Source organism: Nycticebus coucang, chromosome 5 (assembly GCF_027406575.1).
Source record: "Nycticebus coucang isolate mNycCou1 chromosome 5, mNycCou1.pri, whole genome shotgun sequence".
Lineage (NCBI taxonomy): Eukaryota > Metazoa > Chordata > Mammalia > Primates > Lorisidae > Nycticebus > Nycticebus coucang.
In genome coordinates, this window is record NC_069784.1 from 113,665,831 (window position 1) to 113,693,371 (window position 27,541).

Consider the following 27,541-nt stretch of genomic DNA (forward strand, 5'->3'; position numbering starts at 1 on the left):
TTGTCTTAAAAATTGCATTAGTTGGCAGTTAGACATTTCAGGAAGTGAAGACTGAGTTCCTACATCTGAGAATTTTACAATCTGATGGAGGAAACAGAAGAACATAAAAGCACTTACTGTCTGCGGTTTAAGGAAAGCAGCATAAACATGTACAACCCTCAAACCAAATCACCTAAAATCATTTCTGCAGCACAGGATGTGCAGAATCACCTGATTAGCCAGGAGCTCTTTAGGCAGAGGTTAAAACAAGTTTGCCTTCCCTAAGTAGAACCCCGCTCACAGCCTGGGAGGGGAGCGAGCAGCATGCTACCTTCTGGGCACCTGGAAATAAAGGATCTTGGCCCCTGGCAAGTCTACACAAAGATGATTAGGACATCTGACAGCAAACTGTAATGATGGGTGCTCTTCAATAAGAAGTGGAACAGGATAAACACACCGTGCAGCCAGCGTCCCTGTCCTCTATTGGGATCTCTGAGTGAGATAATGGAAATAATATAGCCATGCAGAGTCTGGGACATAAAAAGGTTTCAATGTAAACTTTCCCATTGTTATCGTCATCACCATTACTCCTAGACGTTAAATGACTGGAGACGTTAGACAGAAGATCTAGAAAAGCCCCTGGATAAAGGTTCCACTGAGGTTGGGGAAAACAGGATTTAGAAAAGAGAAAATGGGACAATGTTTTGGGGAAAGTGGCACATATGTTGTCATGGCAATAGGAAGATATAAAGCATTTGTGGACCCTCAAGGGTGAGTCCATCTGGCCAAGGCGAGGAGCCAGATCTGGTGAGGTGAGAGAGTGGCCACATATGGCCCACTTGCCTGTCATTATCCTTCAGCCAGAGTAGGATGCTTAATCACATAGGGACGACGAGGAACCAAGAGGGCTTTGGCATAGAGCAGCATGTGAGATTTTTGAATGTTTAAGGACAGCAGATGACAAAACAAAAATCAATAGAGGAAGGAACTGTGCTGGGTAGTTTTGAGCAGCATACAGACATACATAAAATACTAAAATGCTGGGCATGGTGGCTCACACCTATAATCCCAACACTTTGGGAGGCCAAGGCTGGAAGATCACTTGAGGCCAGAAGTCAGAGATCAGTATGAACAACACAGAGTGATCTCATCTCTACAAAAAATAACTTTAAAAAATAGCCAGGTGGAGTGGTGTGCACCTGTAGTTCCAACTACTTGGGAGGCTGAGGGAGGAAGATGGCTTGGGCCCAGGAATTTGAGGTTACAGTGAGCTATGACTGTATCACTGCACTCAAGCCCGGGCAGCACAGCAAAATCTTGTGTCTTAAAAAATAATAATAATAAAATGCTAAACGGTATGTTTTGATACCTCACAAATTTGTTAATAGAAAAAGAACATGCACACATTTAAAAGGAAACATTATATAAGTCTGGAAGGATGTGCATGCGTGCACAGTGATACAGACAGCAAGGGCTACGCTTTACCAGAGAAAGACGTTCCTGCAGATGGAGGAAGTCTGGGAAGATTAAAAAAAAGGTGGGACACAAGCTGAGCTGTCAAGGTCAGACTCAACTTCCAAAGGCACAGCCGGGAGGTGGGGATCCAGGCTAGAGAGCTAGGAAGAGCAAAGGCCCATGTAAGGAACATGCTGTCACGGGGAGGTAAAGAAGACAGTTCATCTGGGGATGTACAGAAGAGGGGATTAAAGAGGTATTTGGAAAAGATCTTGAATTTTCCCATTAGGCTAAACTAGAGAGTTCATTTTTAACACAAACAAATAGTAAGATTAGAAAGTTATTTGGGCCCTTATTGAAGAAAGCTTTGAATGCTAAAACAAAATACTTTGTTCTGTGAGCATTTAAGAGTCAGAGTGTTTTTTAAGATGAGTCATATGTACCACAAAGAACCAGCACTGACTGGGACGCTGTTTGCAACAGCAAAGGCCAGGAATGACATAAAAGTCCATCGCCTAAACCTGGTTGAATAAACTATGGTTCCTGCCTACAATGGAACACACTGCAGCCAAACAACGAAAAAGTTCTTTTTGAAGTGATCTGAAAAGATCTCTAGGATGTACTGCTAGGTGAAAAAAGCAAAGTACAGAATAGTTTTTATCCTGTACTCCTATTTATGTATAAAAGAGAAAATAGAAATTCTAATTTATAAATTCATAAACTCTCTCTGGCAGGATATAAAAGAAACTATTAATAACAATAGTGGTGGTCGATGGAGCCGGCTGGCTGACTAGGGAATAAAGGTGACAGACCAGTTGTCACGATACAGCCTCTTGTACTTGTAAACGTCTGCAGCAGGTGGATGTGCTACCTAAGAAACACGAAGACAATGTAAGCCTTGTTAAAGTCTTAGAAATACTCATTTCACTGAGGTATTTAGTACTATGAATTTGAGAGGGAAAAGCACGTAGGTGGGTATTACAAAAGTCCAAGGATATCCTAATGAGAGCTTGGACAATGGGGGTTTCACAGGAATGGAAAGTGACATTGTGAAGGAAGGCTGAAGGTGGCTTTTCCACGGGGGTTCACAGGTAGTGAACGCCTATTACACATTGTACACACACATATAAATGGTTCATGAGCAAATAAGCAGGAAAATCTTGGATAATCTCAACACCAGAAGCACACATGCAGAATTTTCCAAACTCAGTTTCTGCAGCCCCTCTCTGGAGCAGAAAGCCACCCCCCTGCAGATTCGGCTCTCACTGGATAGGAGTATTCTTCTCTCTTCTCTGTGTAATGAGGAATTGCCCTTCTCTCCACCCTCTACTGTGTAGCATCCTCTGTGCAGAGCACCAGAAATCTGTGCCTCCTCTCCTCTCCATGGGAGTAGATTATGTCCTTATTTCTGCCCCATGATTAATCCTCCCACAGACCCCTGTGACAGCACTTCATACATTACACAGCCCATTTTTCTTCCTGTGATTCTGTCCTCCTACATCATGAGCTCCTTGGGGTACAAAGACCACATGTTCTGTTCATATTTGTATCCCTGCTGATTGTCTATCAAATTCCATAGCATAGAATGGATACTTGGTAAAAGCATGAAGAAACGAACAGATGAATAAATGTATAAAATATTGAGTGCTGAATTAGAGTGTGTGTAAGGTCTGGTTCTGCTCCCTCCTAGCCTTGTATCCCTTCACTTTCTCTCACGTAAAACACTTGAAGGTTGAATGATTGATTGCTGGTTTCTTCTAACTCTGCTTTTGCTCTTGGCTAATGGGCTTTAGTGGCATTATCTTTGTGCTGCTGGGAGAAGAGCACCCTCGTGCCCCACAGCATGGGAACTACTCTGCTCTCCCAGGCACAGAAATGGAAGCGGCAGGGGAGGGGTCAGTGGAGAAGATGGACAGCGCCTAAAGTTCTATAAAAAAACCACCATGGCCCCTCCCGGCTTATGGCTGTGAGTGGTTAGGCTTATGGGCTTAGCGTGTGCTATGTCTTCCTGAGGAATTGCTGTTTGGAATAATAGCCTTCCATGTCTCCTCTGCTTTCAGTTCAGATTACGCATGCATTATATAACAAATTATGAAGCTGTATTAAAATAATTCCTATAGCAAGCTGAATTCTTATTAACTACTGCCTATGTTTTGTAGAAGCTAAATGGATACACATTGTTCTTTTGAAAGAGACAGTTTACTCACAGCTGGAACCATAAATGAGGCATCAACTTTTAAGAAAAGCATACATCTAACTGTCCAAATAAATAGCAAGCAACATCTCAAAAGCTATCTCAGTACAGAAGAACAGGGAATGTTTAATTTGTACTAAATTCATTAAAGGGGGACAGAAAAGTAAAGAGAATAATTTAAGACATAACTGCCATATTTCACATCAGATCATGGAAATTTCTCATCATAAGGGGCTATCAATAAAAAATTAAATCAACATAAACTCTAGCCCCTTATCAGTGACACGTTTCTAAAGATGTATCATCCCACTTGTCTGAAGGCTTTAGGGGGGTTGGTCTGTGCACCTGCTGGCTATACCAGAAACTTCAAAAAATATATATATTCTTTTTCTGGTAATCTTTGAACACCAAATAAGAAAGCAAGACAAAAAAGACAATCTAGTCTATCTAGGTCTCATTCCAGAAAGACAAAGACTATTATTTTTATGTTTTTATTTTTCTTATTTTTTTTTTTTTTAAGCTAGGGTCTTTATTTATTGCCCAGGTTGGAGTGCAGTGGTGCAATCATAGCTCACTGCAGCTTGGAACTCCTGGGCTCAAGCGATCCTCCTGCCTCAGCCTTTGAGTAGTAGTAGGACTATAAGCGTACACCACCACACCTAGCCAATTTCTTTTTCTTTCTTTCTTTTTTTTTTTTCTTGTAGAGATAAGGCCTCGCTTTGTTGACCAGACTCGTCTAAAACTCTTAGCCTCAAACAATCTTCCAGTGTTGGTCTCCCAAAAGTGCTGGGGTTACAGGTGTGAGCTACCACACCGCCCAAAGTCTGTTTTTTTGATAGCTGTTTGGGACAATATAAGTTTGGAGAAGTCGTTTTACGGATAAATAAACAAACTGCCTCCATCATTGGAAAGTTTTTGTGCCTAAAATTTAGGTAATTACAGCCAGAGGAAGAAGTGGGAACAGCAGATGTGGGGTGGCCAAGGCAAATCAGAGTCAGGGTGGAAGAAACAGGAACAGGAACCAGGATTTCAGCTTCCTAGAAGAAGGGAAGGGAGCAGACTATGAGTTCTTGTCCAGAGCCAGCCAGTGACCTTCTGAGTCTTTTGATTCCTCTTTCAATCTTAGTAATTTGGCAAGCTTCTCATTAAAGTTAGAATAAAGCAGAATTATTTCTTGTATTCCCCCAGCTCCATTCTTTTACCTAATTTCAATGCATCAGAGTTAAACAAGGAACTATCAGATGGGCTATTGTGAATGTCCAGGGCTGCGATGAGAAGCTGGGACACCACATTACCCCTTCTGCACACGGCTAAAGCAAAACTGAGCAGACTAGGGAACAACAGTGCAACACAGGTGTCACAGAAGCATGACACAGCACCTTTAAAGATTCCTAAGTACCTTTGTGTTTACATGTTACGCTGACATAAAAGCTTAAGTTTTTAAAAAACAAAACTTTAATAATCTAACAAAAACCTGGAGAACTTTTTGCAACACGTATGAATCTGTGGACAGACTTAGAGCAAAAGGTACCAGACGATGCGTTAAAAAATAAGGGGGCCTATCTCTGCCGTGACATTTATTGGCTACATGTGCCCCTAACATGTCACTATGTCTGCTTGGACTTATTTCTCTTCTGTGAAGAAAGTATCTTCTATCTATCCAATCCAGACAGTGAGAATCTAACTTGTCTGTCTCATTGGGTATGTAAAGACCAAAAGAAATAAGTTTATGAAACCACTTTAAGTAATTTAAAGCCATTTACAGTATGAGGTGTTAATAAAACCAAAGCAAACAGATCCCCAATTCCTGCATTGCCAAGTCTAGAGACATTTTGCACCTGTATTTTTTAAAGATGTGTGGTAAGAACACATCCTTCTCTTAAATTTGAGCAACTGTCAATTACAACAACCTGTACCAAAAATCAGGTTAAATTATACCAAAGCTGGAAATTAATCTTAAAAGAAATTCTAGACTCTTTCCTTTTCTTTCCCCATTAATTCTGTTCCATGTTTAAATAAATATATCTTATCTCTACTGTAAGTAGATAACTGTCTTTGACCTGGGTTGGAATGCTGATGGGTGACATATTACAAACACAGCATTTGACACAGCTTCTTAACACAATCTTGGCTTTTATACCACATTGCTATATTATAATTACCTTCCTCTTTTCTGTCACCAGCTGTGTCTTTCAGCAATACCTAATTGGACCGTGTTATTCAAATGCCTCCTAAAACAAGGAATACTAACATCATCATTACATCTCAGGATACGCTGCATCACCACCACCTGCAATGCGCATCAATCTCTACAGAAACATTTCTTCTGCAAAGGATAAAATGGTAATAAAGCCGATTTAAGTGCAAAAAAGAAACAGATTTGAATATATCTAGGGCTTTCTAACCACAGCCAGAACATGAGGAAAAAGAAACTAAAAATATTTTGGGATTCCAAGGCCCAAAATGTGGGTCAGCCCGATGAATACAGAAAATGATAAAAAATATAGCAACTTTTTAAAAGACGTGTTAATGATTACATATTTCAAAAATATAAAAAGTATAAAAATGAGCAAATACCCATGTATCTACCATCCAGATTTAGAAGCATGACATTATAGACACAGTTGAAGACTCCTGTCTTCCCCTTCCAATTTTATTCCATTCTGATCCCTGAAAGAGGTAACTATTTTGAATGTTGCTTATAATTCTCATGTACATTCTTTCTATAACATAAATGTGCATAAAAATATTGTCTCGTGTGTGATTGGATTTTGCGTAAATAATACATCTGTACACGTGTAATTTGTTTTTTCCTCAACACATTTTGAGACAGATGGATATACTGATGGGCAAAGCTATAGCTGATTCAAGTACTCTATAATATTCCATTAAATAACCATAGCAGAAGGCATTTATTCATTCTCCTGTTATTCATTCTCATTTACCTTTTCCTTTGAGGGGAGGAGCTATTACAAACAATGTTAACATAAACATTCTTGATTACGTATCCTCAAGCATGCAAGTGATGGTTTTATAGCACATACGTAGGGTAGGAAGTATGAGACCTAGTGTTATGCATGCTCATTTGACATTATTAGATATTGCCAAATTGCTTTCCAAAAGTATTAACCAATATGCTTTCCTACCAGCAGTGTGTAAATGCCCCACTCTTCACAGCCTTGCCATCAGGGATATCCTAAGAGCTTTTCTATGAGATTATCCAATGATGTGCTGTGGTACTTCACTGTTTTATTTTGTTTTGTTTTATAAATGGCATTATTTAAGGAGAGTAGGGAGTGGCCTAGAATGAAGAGAAGAAGCTGAGAGCTGTTATCAAGGAATTTCTGATAAAAGAAGAAATAGTTCATTACAACGACTCCCTCCCTCTACACAATAGTCATTCGCTTCTCCAACCTAAGCCCTTTCTGACATCAGACGTGTTTCACGTATTTGCACCCTAGCTCCTTGGCCAGTAGTGTCCGGACTTATCTCTACTGAGGGAACCCAAGAAGTTGGATCATTGTATAATGCATGAAATAAATCAGAAAAGAATTGCTACTGAGCACAGAGTTTCCCTCAATAAACATCATGGACACATGACAAATTCTCATGCTTTTTTTTAATTGTGAAAAATACATTGTTACAATGGTAAGAGGAAAAAAGAATCAAACTTCCCTCTCTCAAAATGCACTGATAATCTTTTTCTGATAAAAAATTAAAATATTTCATTCTTACTATAATAAAATGGTACCTGTGCTTTAAAACAAAGAACATAAATCTTATTACAAGTAAATGCTATGATTAGAGTCTAAATATCCTTTCAAATAACACCACAGATACAGATTTTTAACTGCTTTTATAGTTCCCATCTATTATCGTTCAAAGAGCTTAAACTTAAAAACATTTTTTCTATGATTTCTTTCTGAGAATTTGCCGACAAAGGAAAACTTCTATCTTTAGCAAGGAGCAATAGATGAAAATCAAATGGGTATAGTTGTACCTTTCAGATGTCCAAAAGAATCATCCTAGGTGAAGCTAAATATATGATAGGAATAGCATTCTAATTCTGTCTTTGTCCTGTGAAAACAGGGAGGTACTTCATTTTTATTTGGCTAATTCTTACATGACACGTTATTTTAAATATCTCCTGTTCTGCCTTATTTCACTCAGATTTTCCTTTCTTTCTTTTTCTTTTTTCCTTTGAGACAGAGTCTTACTTTGTCACCCTGGGTGGAGTGCTATGGTGTCATAGCTCACAACAACCTCAAACTCTTGAGTTCAAGGGATCCTCTTGCCTCAGCCTCCCAAGTAGCTAGGACTATAGGTGCCTGCCACAGTGCCCGGCTATTTTTAGAGACGGAGTCTTGCTCTTGCTCAGGCAATTCACCCACCTCAGCCTCCCAGAGTGCTAGGATTACAGATGTGAGTCACTGTGCCCAGCCTAGGTTTTCCTTTCTGGTGGTAGATGGCAAAGATTAACAGAGTGACACTTTAACTAACTGCAATAGAAACAAATAAAATTAAAAACATCCCCCCCCCCCCAAAAAAAAAAAAACTTTTCTCAGTGACAGAGGACCTAAGGACCTTTTAGGACTCAGAGAAGATTGTTAAGATTGCCAAAAATACTTCCTATCCCAGAAGTTATGTCCTCCGCAACCAAACATATGGACTAGCAGGCTAGAACAGTCTAATCAAGAAAATGGCAAAAGCTTACGTTATTGGAGGAGGGGCAGAGGAAAGAAAGAAAAGATGAACAGTTGATGGGATTTTTCTAAATGAACACCCTGAGCAGGAATGTCTGATATACATCTAGCTGGGAATAAGGACAACAAAGCTTAGTAATTAAGGAGAAAAGGCTTTGGAGTGAGGCAACTCTTCCCAAATCTTCCTAGCTGTGTCACCTTAGGCAAATGATTGAGTTTGTTTGAGCTTCAATTTATGATTCTATAAATGGTGATAGAATGAATAGGGCTATTTTAAGAATTAAATGTGAAAATGTATGTGGGTAAATCACTTAGTACCTAGCACACAGTAAGTGCTCAAAAGACAAGCAGGTAATGTCGCAACCGCATGAAAGAATCAGTCAGGACACGGATTGAGAGTACAAGCTCCAAGAGGTGAGGCTCCCCAAAGGTGCAGGAGAGCCCCGAACAACTTTTGCCTCAATCTGTGTCCCGACTGATTCTTTCACGTGGTCGTGACAAGGTAATATGTGCAAGATAAATGAGCATAGTTCAGATACAGCTGGCCTTTTTAAAGAATTACTTTATTCAAATACCAACAACACTCCTATACAAAGGCTGGCTGAAAACAAGCCAGTTTATTTATCCCATACAAATTTCTGATAAGGTTAGCTTTATCTTTTTCTCTCAAATGTAATTTTAATTCATTTAAAAAATATCCTAGGGCGGTGCCTGTGGCTCAGTGAGTAGGGCACTGGCCCCATATTCCTATTCCGACGGTGGCAGGCTCAAACCCGGCCACGGCCAAACTGCAACAAAAAATAGCCTGGCATTGTGGCAGGTGCCTGTGGTCCCAGCTACTCAGGAGGCTGAGGCAAGAGAATCACCTAAGCCTAAGAGCTGGAGGTTGCTGTGAGCTGTGATGCCACAGCACTTTACCAAGGGTGACAAAGTGAGATTCTGTCTCTTCAAAAAAAAAAAAATCCTAAAGAATGCCCATAAAACGAAATCAATCGCCAGATACTGGTATGGGCAAGAGCAAAAATTGTTGAGTAAAAAAAATCTCCAACCCAACACTGCCTACTTAAACTTAATCCAAAGAAAAATGAAAAAGGCCCAGTGAGCTGCGCACAGTTGTCTCATGCCTATAGTTCTAGCACACTGGGAGGCTGAAGCTGGAGGACTGCTAGAGCCCAGGAGTTTAAGACCAGTCTGAGCAACATAGTGAGACCCTGTTTCTATGAAATATAGAAAAATTAACTGGGCATAGTGGCACACAACTACAGTCCCAGCTATTCAGGAGGTTGTGGCAGGAGGATTACCGGAGCCCGAAAGTTTGAGGTTGCAGTGAGCTGTGATGACGCAGCTCACACTCTAAGTCAGGCAACAGAACAAGATTCTGTCTCAGTAAAAGAAAGGGCCAAATGAAATAACCTACTATCAACTGCTAATATATACATGTTATAAATAGTTGCAAATGAAAATTTTAATTAAAAATACAGTAGAACCTCCATAGGTGACCACCTCCCTACACCCACAACCTCCTTAACTTGACCTAATTTTCATAGACCAGACATGCACCACATGTACTTATCAGGACAGTAGGCCTAGTTCCTCTTGATGACCACCTCTATGTGTTGACCAGTTTGTTATAGTCCCTTAGGCAGTCAACTTACAGAGGTTCTACTGTATAGTTATAGGCCAGGAGTGGTGGCTTATGCCTATAATCTTGACTCTCTGAGAGGTTAAGGAAAGGATCACTGGAGGTCAAGACTTTAAGAACAGCCTTAACAATAGTGAGACTCAGTCTCTACAACAAATAGAAAAATTTGCTGTGTGTGCTGGGAGGCTAAGGCAGGAGGATGGCTTGAGCCAGGGAGTTTGAGGTCGTGGTAAGCCATGATGATGCCACTGTACTCTAGCTAGGGTGACAGAGAGAGACACTGTCTCAGGAAAAAAAATATTTCTCTCTCTCTCTCTCTTTCTCTCTCTATATATATATATACACACATACACACACACACATATATATAGAAATGAAATTTTATGATGAATTAAAAGGGTAAACCTGGACAAAATTTAGTAGAGTTTCTTAAGAATTCCCTACTTAAGGACTGCTCCAGACAAAGGACCTCTAGGTAAAAAACAGATTTGGGGCAAGTAGGAACAAATCTCTTGGGACTTTTTCAGAGTCCCTGGAAAGGAACGCACCTATCAATTCCCAGCACAATGCTTGGCATGCAGTAAATATAGTTGCTCAAGGAAGCTCTGCAGGTTTTTCAGAAAAGCCACACATGCTTTAGATATATTCAGATAAAAGCAAAATACTACTAGCATTTTTTGCATGAATTTTAGGTTAGAGATATTCACATAAGAATTGCTAAGCCATTAGAAATATGGTTCTAAATTCTAGGACTCCATGTCCAAAGATTGGTTTTGACTTGGGAGCAGGAACATAAAGCTGAGAAAAAGCCACATGAAGCCAGCTGGAAGCTTCACAAAGGAAATAGGTGCTATCAGGCTCAGCATGAGTCTCCCTGAACTAGGAGATGCTTTTCAAAGAATCACACAGGGTAAAATCACTTAGCCGGGCCAAAGGATTTTAGGCAATGTTTTTGGATGGAAGAAAGGCTTTCACATCAGTAAGTTCCTATAAAGGGACATAACTGTAGAATTTTGTAGACAGAGCAAATTTTTACTCACCTTCTCCTGTCTCAATTTACATCACACCCCAGTGACAGAAAATGGCGATTTTTTCAGTATACTCAGAATTTCTACTCTGAGCACTTTCAAGTAGTAAGTGTACTTGTCAGAGGCAGAAACAGGTGAGCACAAAGAAGCCCCCAATGGTGACACGGCTTGAGTCCTGACTGTACCTTATGCAACCTTCTTTTTTCTCTCCAAGTGTGTACTGACGATTTCCATTAACTCAGTCTCTCTGGCTGCAACTCTTAACTGAAACTCAGAACTCAATATGAAGTCTTTTCCTACCTATGTCATCAAATTTCTACACGGAAATCTACAATAGATAAACCTCACAACTTAACTAGAAACTGGTGCATTAATGATCACAGTGACAAAAACATCCTTTTACAGACATCGACTACTTAAAATGTCCTGGATGGCAGAGAGGTATCCCTGAAATGCTGGTGCTAAAATGACACATTCAGTAAACAAGGGAGGTACCTTCAGTGACTGCAGAGAGTCTGAGTTAGTGTCACAGTAGAGGATGATGTTGTTGGCCATACTGAAACTTTCTCTCACCCCAAGGTGATAGAACAAGGACGGCTGTCGGAAGGCATCGCTCATCTCCACCACCGCGATATCTGCGAACAGAAAACACAGTCCCCCAAACGATGACACCTAAGTAATGCCCAGCAAACACATTTGGGTTTCAATAACTTATTACTCAAAAGAGGAAATGAGGAAATCATAGGGATTTTCCCTCTTCAGTAATCACTGAATTTTGAATTTGCAGTTCTACCCAGAAGTGGTTTTCTGAAATGTAACAAACCTGCATTTTTCAAACTAGAAGGAGAACATATAATTACGGCAAACTAAGGAGAGTCTGCCATGGTGGGAAACAGGGGGACATGCTCCCTGTTAAATGTCAACACTAAAAACAAGTTCACTAAGGTCTCAAAAAAATGTTTCAAAAGCAGATTCATAAGAAACGGCAATAAGTAATAAAGGTAAAAGCGATTTTAAAAAATAGGTAAATATATTACCTGGAAGAGCTGGGTTCTAGAATTAATTAATTAATATCTAGTAAGTCTCTGGCAAATATAATTTTAAAAAAGTGAGAAAGCAGAGGTATAGAAAAATTATGCCTAAGGAAAATATAACCATAGATGCAAATTTTTCCAAAGTTCAAAGATGACCAACACCAAGATAGAAGAAACCTGATATCAAAATTTGACAATGATGTCACCAAAATGAAATTTTGATTAGTCTCAAACTTATTTATAAATTAGACAAAAATATAAAAGTAACAAAATGCATAGTACCTGTAATATACCTGTAGTATATACCTATACTATACTATAGGTATAGCATAAGAACCCTAAATCATGACTTTAAAGTTTATTTGGAAATGCAAGGATGGCTTAATGGAAAAAAAATCACCAGCCCCTCTGCAGGGGCTCCAAGTACATTAATGAAAATTCAAAATCCACTTCTCATTTTAAATAATAGCTGAGTTTGGGGTAATGACACACACCTGTAGTCCCAGCTACTCAGGAAGCTGAGGCAGGAGGATCACTTGAGCCCAGGATTTAAAGGTCAGACTGGGCAACATAGGGAGACCCTCACTTCTAAAACACATAAAATCTTCTTTTAAATTGAAATGATAAGGGCACTTCCTTAACATGAAGAATAATATAAATTTCATAACAACTGCCAGTTCTTATTTCCCATGAAAATCAGGAACAAAAGGCTATTAACAAGTCCCACTATTATGTCATGGCTTTCTGAAAATTCCAGCCATACAATGAGACTTGTAGAAAGTAAGGAGGGGGCGGCGCCTGTGGCTCAAGGAGTAGGGCCCCGGTCCCATATGGCGGAGGTGGCAGGTTCAAACCTAGCCCTGGCAAAAACCAAAAAAAAAAAAGAAAGTAAGGAGGTATAATTCTAGAAAACAAAAATACACAATTAACTCTACTTGCAGATGTTATACAAAATACACAATTAACTCTACTTGCAGATGTCACTCAAATACCCAAAAGAATTAGCTGAATAACTATTAGAATAACGCGATTTAGTAAGGTGTCAAGATGCAAAGTTATTGTAAAAAACCAGCCGGGTGTGGTGGCTCACTTTGGGAGGCTGAGGTGGGTGGATTGTTTCAGCTTAGGAGTTGGAGACCAGCCTGAGCAAGAGTAAGATCCCGTCTCTACTAAAAATAGAAAAGAAAAAAAATACTAGTCATGTGTTCTGGTGGGCACCTGTGATCCAGTTACTCTGGAGGTTGAGGCCAGAAGATCACTTTAACCCAAAAGCCTGAGGTTGCTGTGAGCTTTAATGAAGCTACGGCACTCTATTCAGGGTGACAAGGTGGGACTGTCTCAAAAAAAAAAAAAAATCAGTTATTCTCCATCTCATATCTAATAAACACAAATTAAACCAACCACAAAGTGCCAGTTTTTCTGCCTGACAAGTAGGCAAAGATATTTTAAAATAGCCAATAAAAATGTAGAGAAATGATACTCTTTTGTGCTATGGGGAAGTATAAACGTTCTAGATTTCATTTAAGTCCTTAAAATTATGTATACTCTTTGACCTGATAATTCTATTCCTTGGGATTTACTCTGAAAAATTCTTATACATCTTAACACATTTATCTTATGTCCACTGAAAATATTTTTACAACAAAATAATGAAACATGTCTAAATATCTATCGCTAGGAAAATGGTTGTATTTATGTGTATATTTATGTATAATATATGACATATATGCCCCTATAATGATAATTTCAAATAATGGCATAATGTAACCATGGAAAACTATAAGGTAGAAGAATATTTAGCAACAGAGGGTAAATCCAAGCTATATTATGTATGAAATATAATATATACATTGCAATGTATAGCATATACATTAAAATATAATTATACATTATGAATGCATTAAAATGGTTACATTTATGGGTATATGCATGTGAATAAAAGAAAATCTGAAAAGTTGCACACCAACTAATAGCTGGGTGATGGAATTATGGATTATTTTAATTTTCTTCTTGTCTTCTGTATTTCCCACCATTTCTATCGTGAACATCGATTGCTTTTACGATGTAGAAACCCATCAAAAATGAAAAGAACAACATTCAAGACCTGTGACTGATGTGAAACCAAAGTGCAGCACATAAAAGCACTGCAGACCCTCAAAAGCTAGTTGGTGCAGAGTCTGCTTAACGAGCATGAAATTGGAATTCACATTCGGAGAAGGAGAATTCGATCAGATGAAATGGAGGTGAAGGACACGGGCGATTCTATTAAAGTTATGAACAGGCTTAGCAGTTGGTTTTTCAAGAGTAAAAATGACTTAAGAACTCTTTAATATAAATATAAGTTTTCTTTGGGGGTCCTTAACATTTCTACATCAAAAATCAACACAGGAAAAAAGTGAATCATTGCTTCCTACCCCCACAGCCCAGCTGCCTCTTGCACCCACAGAGCTTCCTCCTCCCAGAGGTGCCGGCCACTCAGCAGTCAATCACTGTTTTAAAATCAAGAGACAGGTGGTGCCTGTGGCTCAAAGGGGTAGGACACCAGCCCCATATGCTGGAGGTGGTGAGTTCAAACCAAGCCCCAGCCAAAAACTGCAAAAAAAAAAAAATCAAGAGACAGTGCAAGTGGGGCTGGAAGAAACCAAATAAAACACTTGCTAATGTAAAATAAAACACATAAAAGGAAAAATACTAGCTAAGTTAAAGTAATGATAGGAAGGAGAGAAATTTTTCCCAAGAATTGACTAGTGAAATTTTTTTTTTTTTTTTTTTTTTTTGAGACACAGTCTCACTATGTCACCCTCAGTACAGTGCCATGGTGTAAAGCGATTCTCTTGCCTCAGCCTCCCAAGTAGCTGGGACTACAGGCACCTGCCACCACTCCCAGCTATTTTTGTTGCTGTTGTTGCAGGCCCCAGCTGGGTTCGAACCCGCCACCCTCGGTGCCTGTGACTGGCACCATAACCACGGTGCTACAGACACTGAGCCAGACTCGTGGAATTTGATGCTAAAATAAAATAAAAACACTGCAGAAGGTTTTCAGATTAAGATAGAAACTAGACATTTAAAATAAATGGTGTAAGCGAGTAAGATATTTTCATTACATATGAATGTCTAAACAGGAATAGATCCATTTTGGGATGCTATCTAGAACATTAAAAAGTGCTTATTGGTGTAATTTTAAAATACAGAAATACGGTATGGTAACACAGAAAAGGATTCATTTTTTTTTCTATTTTAGATTCAGAAGGCTGATTTGATCTAAGACATTCTATTCTTTTCTAAATTTATTTTTTAATTGCCACACATCAAAATCCATTCTCTGTCTCTGAAATAGTCTAATGGGTTTTGAAAATGCATATCCATCACCACTATCATGATACAAAATAGTTCCTTCACTCCAAAAACTTCTCTCATGCTGTCCTTTTGCAGTTAATCCCCACTCCAAACCCCAGCTCCTGACAACCACTGATCTGTTTACTGTCTGTACAATCTTACCTTTCCTGGAGTATCATATAAATAGAATCACAAAGCATCTAGGTTTGGCTTTTTTCGCTTAGCAAAATGCATTTGAGATTTACCCATAGATGTTCATTCACAGGTGAAAGGACATTTGGGGTGTCTCTAGGATAGGCAATTTTGAATGAAGTTGCTATATAAGTCTTCATATGGACATATGCTTCCATTTGTCTTGAGTAAATACTTAAGATTGGGATTACTAGGTCATATGGTAAGTGTACATTTAACTTAATAGAAAATGTCAAACGCTTTCCAAAGTCACTATACTACTTTGCATTCCTACCAGCGATGTCTGATTGTTTCAGGGGTCTGACATCCTTGTCAGCACTTGGTGTTGTCAGTTTTTCTTTTAAAGCCGGTCTAACAGTATATAGTTGTATCTCATCATGATTTTAATTTATATTTCCCTAATGACTAGTGATATTAAGCATCTTTTCACATGTCTGTTTGCCATCTGGATATCTTCTTTGACAAAGTGTGTAAATATCTGCTTTTTTTTACCATTGAGTTTGTTTTCTTATTTTGGAAGTTTGTGTGTTCTTTGTATTTTCTGGATACTGTCCCTCTGTCGGATATAAGATTTGAAATACTTTCTCCCAGTTTGGGACTTGTCTTTTTCATTCTCTTAATGATGTCTTCAGAAGTTTCACAGCTTTACATTCTACATATGTCTATGACCTTACTTTGAGTTGATTTTTGTATATGGTGTAAATTAGGGGTCAAGGTTTATATTTGCTGCAAAGACTCTCCATTGAATTGCCTCTGTGCCTTTGTCAAACATTAACTGGCTACATTTGGGGGTTTTATTTCTGACTTCTCTGTTCTACTCCATTGATCTATGTGGCTATGTGTCTTCATTTGCCAACATAGACTGTTTTGACTGCTGGAGCTTTATGGGAGGAACAAGAATCAGGTAGATTAAGTCCTTCAACTATTTGGCTTAAAAATCTTTTCTTTCCTTGGCTACTTTAGTTTCCTATTTGCTTTTCTATGGAAGTTTTAGTATCAGCTGGTAGTTGATAGCTATCAGTTGACAGCTACAAAAAAAATCCTCCTAGGAGTTTGGTTGGGATTGTGTTGAATCTATAAATCATTTTGGGGAGACTTGACCTTTTTTGGGGGGGACACACTCTCACTATGTCCTGTGTCACCCTTGGTAGAGGGCTATGGCGTTACGGCTCACACCAACCTCAAACTCCTGGGCTCAAGTGATTCTCCTGCCTTAGCCTCCCAAGTAGCTGGGACTACAGGCACCGGCCAGCCCTGATATATGTGGCCGGTGCCCCAACCACTGAACTACGGGCGCCAAGCTGAGAACTGCCATTTTAACAATATTAAGTCTTTCAATCCATGAATATGGATTATCTTGCCACTTACTTAAATCTTCTTGATTTCTTTCATCAGTATTTTGTAACTATCAATACACGAATCCTGCACACAGTTTGCTAAATTTATATCTGTTTTATTTTTTATTTTATTTTTCAGGGTGCTATCGTAGATGGTACTCTTTTTAAAATTTTGAATCCCAAATTTTTCATTATTAGGACAGCATATATAAAAATTTGAAATCCCAATTATATATGGGATTCAAATATAATTATGACAGAATATAAAAATTAATTTTTGTATATTGACCTACATCCTGAGACTGAACTTACTTTTAAGTTATAGAAGGTTTTATGAAATACATATTCTTTGGGATTTTCTACACAGAAAATTATATAATGTACAAATACAAGTGATTTTATTTCTTTCTTTTTTTTTTGAGACAGTTTCACTTTGTCACTGCTGGTAGAGTGCTGTGGCATCATAGTTTACAGCAACCTCAAACTCTTGGGCTCAAGTGATCCTCTTGCCTCAGCCTCCCAAGTAGCTGGGACCACAAGCACATGCCACAATGCCAGGCTAGTTTTTAGAGACAGGGTCTCACTCTTTGCTCAGGCTGGCCTCAAACTCCTAAGTTCAAGCAATCCACCCATCTCGGCTTCTCAGAGTAATAGGACTATGGGTGTGAGCCACCACATCTGGCCCAATTATTCCTTTTATGGTTTTTGCAAACGGTATGCCTTTTATGGTTTTTGTTTGTTTGTTTACTTTTACCTTGGTATACTGGCTAGGACTTTTTATGCAATAATATTTCATTAACTAACAAAAGAAAATATTACCTAATGGCTACCTTCTGACTGACGGGTACCTTCTCAGAAGAAGCAAATAGGTAAAAATAGTCTTCCTTGTGAAATGATCCTAAGACATATTAAAAATACAAAAGGTGATGTAATAAATTAAACACCTGATATTCGCAATTCTTGAACCTCACTTACAGAAGGTACAGTTTATCCACTTTATTTTACAATTACAGATTCAGTACTTACTATGAATCAAACACTACACACTTTTCAAATATTAACTCAATCTTCCTAAAACTACATTTGTGATATGCAATATTTTTATTTCAGGACTTTGAAGCAGAGAAGGTGTTTGCAAAGATCAGCCTACAAGTGCTGCCATCAGGATTCAAACCCAAGCAGTCCAGCTCTGGAGTCCATGCTCTCTATCTTAACTGAGCCAGAGGCTACACTTACAGGAACTGGAAATTCATGAGCTCAGAACACAAATGAGATACAAAAATAAATTTGGGGACCTCGGCATCTATTCCTGTCATGTACTTGATGAGTAAATACACATCATAAATGTCTAACTGGGTTTGTTGTGGTAATACTGTGAGTAAAACCACCATACTTAGAAATTACAGAAAGTCATTTATAAACAAAGACACAAAAATCACCTACATTTTTATCGAAAGTATAGTTTGTTTCCTTTTCCCAACTGAGTTAACGTTAAAGTAGAGCATAAAATGAGGTGTACCAGAGATTTATTGAAGCATGATAAAAATTTTAGGACTAATGGCATTTTGGTCATCAAATGGCTTATGGTCTGTGGATTTTTTTAATTGAATTTTCCCTTTATAATCCAGTCTCTGTTGGTTAAACATTTCACTTGGGTTGCTGCTGCTTGTGCAAAGCAGAGGTAAAGGAAGATGTTAATCAGTAGTTACTTTTTACCTACTCTATTGTTTTTTTAGGCATCAGCTCACAGATAACAAAGCCAGAGCCCCACAGACCGTGTGGCTTTTGCTACAGTCTACAAGGGAAAGTCCCTCCAAAAGTCCACAATCCATGAATACCTTCTAAGCTGCCACACACAATACTCTATCCAGTCACAATGGGCCCATCTCAAGGAAACCCATCAGTGCCAATTTAACTTGACAAACATCCCAGGCACCCATGACATAAAAAGGCTATCTGTTACCTACGGTTGGTAATGAAAGTTAAAAGGAAAACTAAATGAGATATGATTTTTGCCTTCTCTTATGGGTCAGAAATACGCATTGCCAAGTACCAAAATAGGGCAGAATGCTGTGGGCGCCCTGGAAGAACAAGTGGGGATGCTCAGAGGCCAGTCAGGTCAGTGCCGGGTAGGTAGAGGAAGGACAGCTGTACGGGCAGGGCTCCAGCTGGCTGCGGAGTCTGTGGAGTCGAAGAGCGAACACCACAAAAGCTGAGAAAAACCAGCAGCCCCAGTGTGTCAGAGGAGCTGCAGAAGGAGCCGAGGAAAAGAAATGCACCTGGAGCCTGGTTAGAGACAAATGCAGAAAACCACAGCTGGAACTAAAGAGGTGATTTCCCATGGGGGAACCAAGACAGATCCCTAAAGAGCAGACATGAACCTCCAAGTGCTCCCCTTTCTTAGATTCTTAAGCAAAATATAAACTGCATCCCATTTGCTTTTCTATTTCATGAATGATTAAATGTTATTTACAACTAAATATGAAAATTACTGAAACCTTATTCATGACTTAAAAGTTGTATCCTAATAGTGCCTTAAAGACTCTAAGAAGGTTTTCCAAAGTCTGGTAAGTGTACAACGCCAGGAAACTGCAAACCCCCTATTGTACGGCTAGGATTGTTGAAATTTTCGGGAAGGACAGAATAATCATCTATCATCATTGTCTTGAAATGGTCATGGTTTAGCAATTTCTGCTATAAATTACTCCTCGTTTAGCTTCACCAGCATCACTTCATTGTTCTGTATGTTATTTGGTTAATTCCACCATGGAAAATGATATATAGTTGTATCAACAGTTTATTTGGGCCCACTATTTCTTCATTGTGAAACACTAATAAATGTATGTATAGTGATTCAAACATGAATCATTCTTACATTGCTAACACAAATTACAACTAATGTCCCCAACCCAGCCCTAATTTGCTTCTTTGATAACATTTTATTACACTGTATTTGTTGATTTTAATCTGGTAAAGCAGGCCTAGGAGGAAGGTGATGGGGGTAGATTGCACTTCCTGAGGTTGGCCTTAGAAAGGGTTAAGAGCTACTGCACTTACAAGAGAAGGAACAGAGGAAAAGGGAGAAGTCTAGAGGGGAGGGAGAGACCAGAGAGAAAGAAGAGGGAAAGGAGGTGGGCAGAAACAGAGACAGGGAGGGAGCAAAACCAAGATGGGTGTTACAAGAACTGAAGTCCCCACGCACGTCCAGGCAGTAGCTGTCAGAGCTCAGCTCGTGACACTACAGCTTTAGAGATCGTGAGGGAAAGAAGACACATCCGTCACAGGTCCCCAGAACGCCGGGGACACAGCTCTGTCAGAGAGATGCAGTCTCAGCAAAGCGCACAGCAGAGCTGAAAAGCTGAAAAGGAAACCTTCCTACCTCCAGAGGAGTGATGAATATGCAGACGTCAGACAAACTGTTTTTGGATTTCCAGCATTTGATTCCTAGTTAAGTTTCTAGATAGAGGACCTTGGGCAATATCTTAAATTCTCTGCACTTTGGTTTCTTCAACTGTATTTCTTCAGAAATAATAACATAGGCATTTACCACACCAAACTATTGTAAGGATTACTTGAATGTGGGGTACAGTGGTACAATAAAGTCATAAAGAATGGTAAATCAGGCTCGGCGCCTATGGCTCAAACGGCTAAGCACCAGCCACATACACCTGAGCTGGCGGGTTTGAATCCAGCCCGGGACCGCCAAACAACAATGACAGCTGCAAACAAAAAATAGCCGGGATTGTGGTGGGCGCCTGTAGTCCCAGCCTCTTAGGAGGCAGAGGCAGGAGACTTGCTTGAGCCCAGGAGTTGGAGATTGCTGTGAGCTGTGATGCTATGGCACTGTACCCAGGGTGACAGCTTGAGGCTCTGTCTCAAAAAAAAAAAAAAAAAAAGAATGGTAAATCATGGGCAGCCATGACAAGAAATGCTCAGAGGAGGCCGTTGGAGCAGTTTATCATAAAAATGTTATTGAAGACAATGCTATTATATAGTTCGAGACCTCCTGGTAAATCCACATATGAACAATTTCTGACAGAAATGATGCTGAAGTCAAATCTATGGAAGCACAGAAAGCTAACATGAAGAATTTTGACTTGATTCTATAATCAATGGATGTATCTATCAATGTCACTGAGTTTTGAGAAGGGGTGTGGCAGGATGGAAATTTTGCTTTGGAAAGACCATCTAGAATTTGTGGATGGATGACATAGTACACCGACTGGAGGCATGGCCTCCTTCAGTAGTTCCCCAAAAGAGAATAGACACTGTGCCCAGAAATCAACACAGAGACAGCCCTGGGGCCAGGGGAGTGTCAATATGCTTAAGGGACTTGGCAGGTGCAAGTGAAGAAAGAATCAGAGATGATTCTGATTTGAGCATGGACGATTAAGGACGATGATTTGCCATGAATACAATAAGGACACAGAGGAGAAATTATTTTTTCCTGGTAGGCACTTGAATTTGGATTGGGATACACTAACCATTACAAGGGTATGTGTATGAATATATAACTGACAGCTGTCCTTTGGAATCTCAGCAGAAAGATCAGAAACAGACAAATTTAAGAGTCACAGTGATGGGTGATCCACTGAAGTTGTGAATGTTGATGAGATTATCAAGTTAGAAAATACAGAAAGAAAAGAGACTCTAGGACTCCAGAATCCCACTAGCAACTCAGATATAAGTTCACCAAAAAACAATGAATAAATGTCCCTAACTGCACTATTTGTAAACCATCAACAGCAGAAGAAATCAAAAAGTTAGCTCTATAGAGACAACGGAAACTATACAGCAATGAGAATGAAAAATCTACAACCACAGGTGACAATGTGGATGAAAGTCACAAACATACTGTTGAGATAAAGAATCCAGATACAAAAGGGTGGGTACTGTAGGAGTCTGTGAAGTTGAAAGTCACAATAGCAGATACTTTGGGGAGACTAGTTAGTGGCTAAAAGGGAACATAAAGAGACCTTCTAGGGTACTATAAGGGTCTGCTTCTTGCTTTAGGTGCTGGTTACTCAAGCCTGTTAATTTTGTGAAAAGTAACTCATTTCTGGTCAATAATTTTCCCAGAATGTTAAAAGAGGGCTGTATTAATGTCCTGTGCCATTTTAACAAATTGCCACAAACAATGCCTTAAAATAACAGAAATTTATGCTCTCACAATTCTGGAGGCCAAAAATCTGAAATGAAGCGTAGGCAAGGCCAGCGCTATGCTACCTCCAGAGGCTCTAGGAGAGCCTTGCCTCTTCGAGATCCCCTGCAGTTTTCAGCATTCCTTAGCCTGTATCTGCCTGTGGTGTCAAATTCCCCTTGAACTGTCTTTTTTTTGAGACACAGCCTCACTTTATCACCCTCAGTGGAGTTCTCTGGCATCATAGCTCACAGCAACCTCAAACTCTTGGGCACAAGTGATTCTCCTGCTTCAGCCTCCCGCAACGCCCAGCTATTTTTAGAGATGGGGGTCTTGCTCTCACTCAGGCTGGTACTGAAATCCTGCACTCAATCCATCTATCTACCAGCTTCAGCTTCCCAGCGTCCTAGGATGACAGGCGTGAGCCACCACTTGAACTATCTTAAAGAATATTTGTGATGGCATTTACGGCCTGCCCAGATAATCCAGGATTATCTCATCTCAAGATCCTTAACTTGATGTGCAAAGACTCTATATCACCATTGCAAATTATTTTTATCCGTGAAACTATTATTTCCTAAAGGTATAATGGGTTTGAGACTACAGGAATTTAGATCTCTGTAAACTCATTTCATATGATAGATTTCAGCCCTTAATTAATCAATCTATTTTCACTAGATACTGAAAGAGCTATTCATGAATATTTGAAAAGTCTTTCTTTTAGCTTATTATAGTTTGTATTGTGGTTGAGGTCCATGTCATTTGTTTTTTCAGTCTCTCATACTTACTTTTAATTAAATCACCAAAGCTTCATGCTTCTTTCATGCTTCAGTGAAGTTCCCAAGCGCACAGAATGGCCCTTTGTCACTGCAAGAATCTTATACAAGCATCCTCTTTCTTGACCCAAACCAATAATCTGCCCCATTTAATTGGCACTTGGTAAGTTATGTAAGATTTTAGGAGCTGGTCTGTGATCAGTTTTTTTTTTTTTTTCTTTGCAGTTTTTGCCTGGGGCTGGGTTTGAACCCGCCACCTCCAGCATATGAGGCCGGCACCCTACTCCTTTGAGCCACAGGCGCTGTCCATCTGTGATCAGTTTTGATGAGGATCTAATTGTTCCTCATAGATGTGGATCCTGAGGGACATAGCCTCACCTAACACCTATCCTATGCCTTCACAACTTCTTCACAGAGAAACAGCAGAAAGTGACCAGGGAGAACCTTTACATGACCCACAGGCGTTCTCTAGCAAAAACAGCTGTGGCCATTTCTTTCATGTTTCAGGTTGTTATTATTAAGAGAAGATTTTTTTTATCACTCTAGCTAAGGAAGTAACTATAGTTTATGTGTATTATGTCTACATAAACATTAATAGTTACTGAAGCAATATATGAAACATAAGCAGCAAAACTCAGACTCTAGAAAATTCTACAGGAAAAAATGACCTGGTTTCCTTAACGAAAACATCCGGGGCTGGGGGGAATGCAGAGAGACTTACAATTGCAACAATTGCGAGGTATGAACCTAATTCAGATTCCACAACAACAAACTTTAAAAAAAATCATGGCATTTACAAGACAATTCAAATTTTGAAAAGTGATATGATATTTGATGATATTAAGAAATGAATTATTTTAAGTGTGATAAGATACTGTGGTAGAAGCCCTTACCTTTCAGAAAAAAAGATATAGCATAGTAATTTAATCCTACAACAACGACAAAAAAATGAGTGATAGTGTCAGGCACCACACAGTAAATGTATTCTTTATCAAAAAGAGTGTTATTTCTCATGCAATAGAAATTTAATTATAAGAAGTAAATACTACAAACCTATACCATTCCTGTGGCAGAAAGAAAATAGGGAGTAAAATAAACGCAACCCAGCCACACACTACTTATTTGCCAGAAACTGTTGCTCAGCCCAGTGAGGGGGCCAGTTTGGAAGGTTTTCTCCATGCCTTCATTGCTGTCATCTCTTGTGCTCATAAACCCACCTAGATCTAAGAAGTGTGGGTGAGTGCCCGGAGTCACCATGCTCCAGGATTCTTAATGTGTCAACAATGGAAACCTTCCCCAGAGTCAGAATCATCAACGTCTCTAAGAGATGCTATATGCCGTGCCTTTCCTTTCTTTCTACTCTGTCAAACTCCCTTTCAACACCTGGTAAATAATTGCATTTATTCAACATGTTCTAACTTACACGTCTTCTTCTCCCAGCATCTGTAATTCTACTGATACAACAGATGTACAAATACGACTCTGCCAGTGATGATTTCATTCCTAACTTACATGTTGACATTCATTTGAGTCCAACAATTCATTTAAAACTCTTTTCTTGAAGATGATCTATTAGAGGCAATTGGTAGGATTGAAACCATTCTTTTTATTGCTGATAGATTTAGGTGGCTGGCCTTAACTGACTGTAACAAGAGAGTCTGGTTCTTCTTTTATTTCTTTCTACCAACGAAAATATTATCAGTCTTAAGGAGTTTACTTACTCCCTAGGAAAGTTAATACTGTTGTTTCTCAATGTGACAAATCAATTATGTACGTATATCACTTAAACACGATTATACAAATGTCACTTTTAAAAGGTGCTGTCTTTTTTTTTTTTTTTGTAGAAACAGAGTCTCACTTTTTGGCCCTGGGTAGAGTGCCGTGGCCTCAAACGGCTCACAGCAACCTCCAACTCCTGGGCTTAAGCGATTCTCTTGCCTCAGCCTCCCGAGTAACTGGGACTACAGGCGCCTGCCAGAACGACCGGCTATTTTTTTGTTGCAGTTTGGCTGGGGCCGGGTTTGAACCTGCCACCCTCGGTATATGGGGCCGGCACCTTACCAACTGAGCTACAGGCACCACCCTAAAAGGTGCTGTCTTTCATTTAAAAGACCAGCCACACAAAAATGAAGACAGGGAAGAAAGAAAGGGCCCTCACCAGCACCCCAGTGGGGAAAATGGGATCAGCCTGCCCACAGACACAAGAGACCAGGGAGGAAATGACAGGGCAGCCCCTTCCATGTATTACACACTAAGTTACATCTCCACGGAGCCCTTCAGGAGTTTCTCACCACACTACAGAGCAAGCTGCTCAGGTTTCTTAACCTTGGCTTCAGTCCCATTCATCACAGCACTGCAGAACCATTCCCTTTACTCTGTTTTCACACGTGTTTAACACACATTTATTAGCTATTCTGTGCAAAGTAGTGTGAAGAGGTTGAAGAAATCACCCAACCTTTCATGGCCTATAATCGTTCATTGCTACAACTGGACACATAAGCTGCGAAGTGCAAAGTCAATGAAATATATGCAAACCTTCCATGGGAGCAGAGAACAAGGAGTGACTCATTTTGAAGGGGTATCAGGGAAGGCCCTGCAGGGGCAACGGTTGCAAAGCAAACCTTGAGAAACACTGCAGTATGCAGAGACCTTGAGGGAAGGGCATTGCTAGCTGCTCTGCGATTGCTTCATACAGGAGTTTCTTTCTGCCACAGAAACTGCCCTGCCACTGAGAGTGGACATGTATACCACCACCCACTGAAGGAGGAAAGGCGTGTCACCCTGTCCGGTTGGTCTTCGTACAAAAAAAACATATAAATTGCACAACCATTTTTGGGAAACTCTTTTCAGTACAAACTTTTTTCCCCCTATTACAAGGACAGCTATTTTAATTCTGCCTTTAAACATTCTCACTTGCACTACTGAGGGCATCCTCTTCCTCTGCCTATCACTTGGCTCCCCTGCTTCCTTGGTCCCAGGGGAGTTTCAGTTGCTCTTCCTGGCCAACCTCCCTCTACTCAAGATGCTGTAGCTGTGGACCCACTTGGCTGCACATGCAGAGTAACTCGAAGTTGAACCGAAACGCCCTGCAGAGGAGGCATTTGATGGTATGAAGACAACTTTTAATTCACTCGCTAAAAGCAGAAAGACAAACAAAAAACAAAACAGATAGGAAAGGCCTCTGAATAATAGCAGAAGAGTCTTCCAGCTGGCATTTAGCTTACAAGGTAAGTCCACAGATCATCACCACAGCAACAGAGCATTCAGAGGCACTAAGGACACGAACGCAGATCTGCCAAAGGCATTAACAAAATTAATTCATTTCAAGGAAGGCAATCTAGCTCCTGAATTTTCAGCATTTGTTTTTGTATGTTTATTCACCATCAGAAACAAAAAGAGCTAACGAACTTCAATGGTGCGGACAGCTAAGGCACCATGAGTATCTGTACTCCGGGCCAACTGCTGGCAGACTGAGGGAACCTGTAGCGACACCAGTTCCAACACACCAGTGACCAGTTCAGTCACCAGTTAAACAAGGGTGCATGAAATCCCTACTAAGCTCTAGGCCAGGGGCTGATCAAAGTAGCCAACTAACCAGACAAAAAACAAATGCAAACAGCGGTAAACAGGATAAGGCTAACATGTGGAGCATTTTGTAGTTGGTGGGGCTCCCTGGACATAGGGACAAGGAGGTGAACATGGCCTGTCGGTAGTCAGCATTGACCAGGCATCACGAACAGCCACCGTGCACCTCTGCCTGGTGGGGTGTGCAGAGCCCAGTACTGAGGACCCGGGCACCTACTTCCTCTTCTGTCAACTCAGAGTAATGTCCTGTCACAGAAAGGACATAACAACACTGCACCCAGCTGAACAGTAGCCATGACCAGAGAGGGGGCGATGAGTTGGACGGGCCCCTCACCCTTCATTCCCACCATAGGACGCTGTCAATGACTTGTAGACTCAGCTTCCTGTACTCTTATTTGATAAACAGGAAGCATAAAATCAGTCGAATGATTTTCATTCTTCTCAACAGATCCTTTTGGTTGCCTTGACAAAATCTCTACTTAAAGAGCATCTTCAAGAGAGATCCTAGACCCTATGGACACAACCCACATTTGTAGTAACTAAGTGGAGGTGTTTGAGGGGGGCAGACCAGGGCAACTAATAGCAAGCCCTCAGAAGGCACAGGAGTGGCCAGCTGAATACTTACCACATTTGCTTCCACCAGTGCTAGATGCCCATTCTCACAGTCTGTCTAGGATTTCACCACCATTTCTGGTACATCTCCCTTTCATGCTCAAGTGTCCTGGCCGGCCCCTGAACAAGGCGCAGTTCCCGCACCACTAGATCCCTTCCCTGAGCAGCAGGGCCTGCAGCGGCCGAGAAACTCGCAGGAACCACCTTATGCTGCTGTCCCAGGAGGCTCAGTCCTGGAGCTTTCACAAGATGAAGACCTCAGCCCTGTAATTTTCTTCAAATTACTCTCAGACATGAGCTGCTTCTTCCAAATCTCCCAGGCGAGGTCATGAGAATTTTATAAATGGCATGGAGTAGAATCAGGAAGCTTTTGATCTCCATTCAGCCCTTACCTCTGCCAGGAAAATTGCATTTAATTTTGCTAGAATTTTTCATCTTTTCTTTGGTCCTTTTCTTTGTGTGAGTGTTTGGGAGGTGGAGATGGAGGATTTTTCCATCTTTTTACTTTCTCACTCTTACCAGAAAATA

General features: G+C 40.1%; 1 protein-coding gene across 2 annotated transcripts in view; it reads right to left on the reverse strand.

Annotated features, from left to right (window-relative positions):
• The window catches only part of MAP3K5 (mitogen-activated protein kinase kinase kinase 5), a 226,991-nt gene that overhangs the window by 145,221 nt on the left and 54,229 nt on the right, over window positions 1-27,541 (reverse strand). Inside the window, exon 2 of one of the 2 annotated variants that reach the window (XM_053590832.1) lies at window positions 11,497-11,636. The exons of the other annotated variant lie outside the window; for it this stretch is intronic. Within the exon in view, the coding sequence (XP_053446807.1) occupies window positions 11,497-11,636 (140 nt within the window). The remainder of the gene's footprint in view (window positions 1-11,496; window positions 11,637-27,541) is intronic. 2 annotated transcript variants of the gene reach the window in all.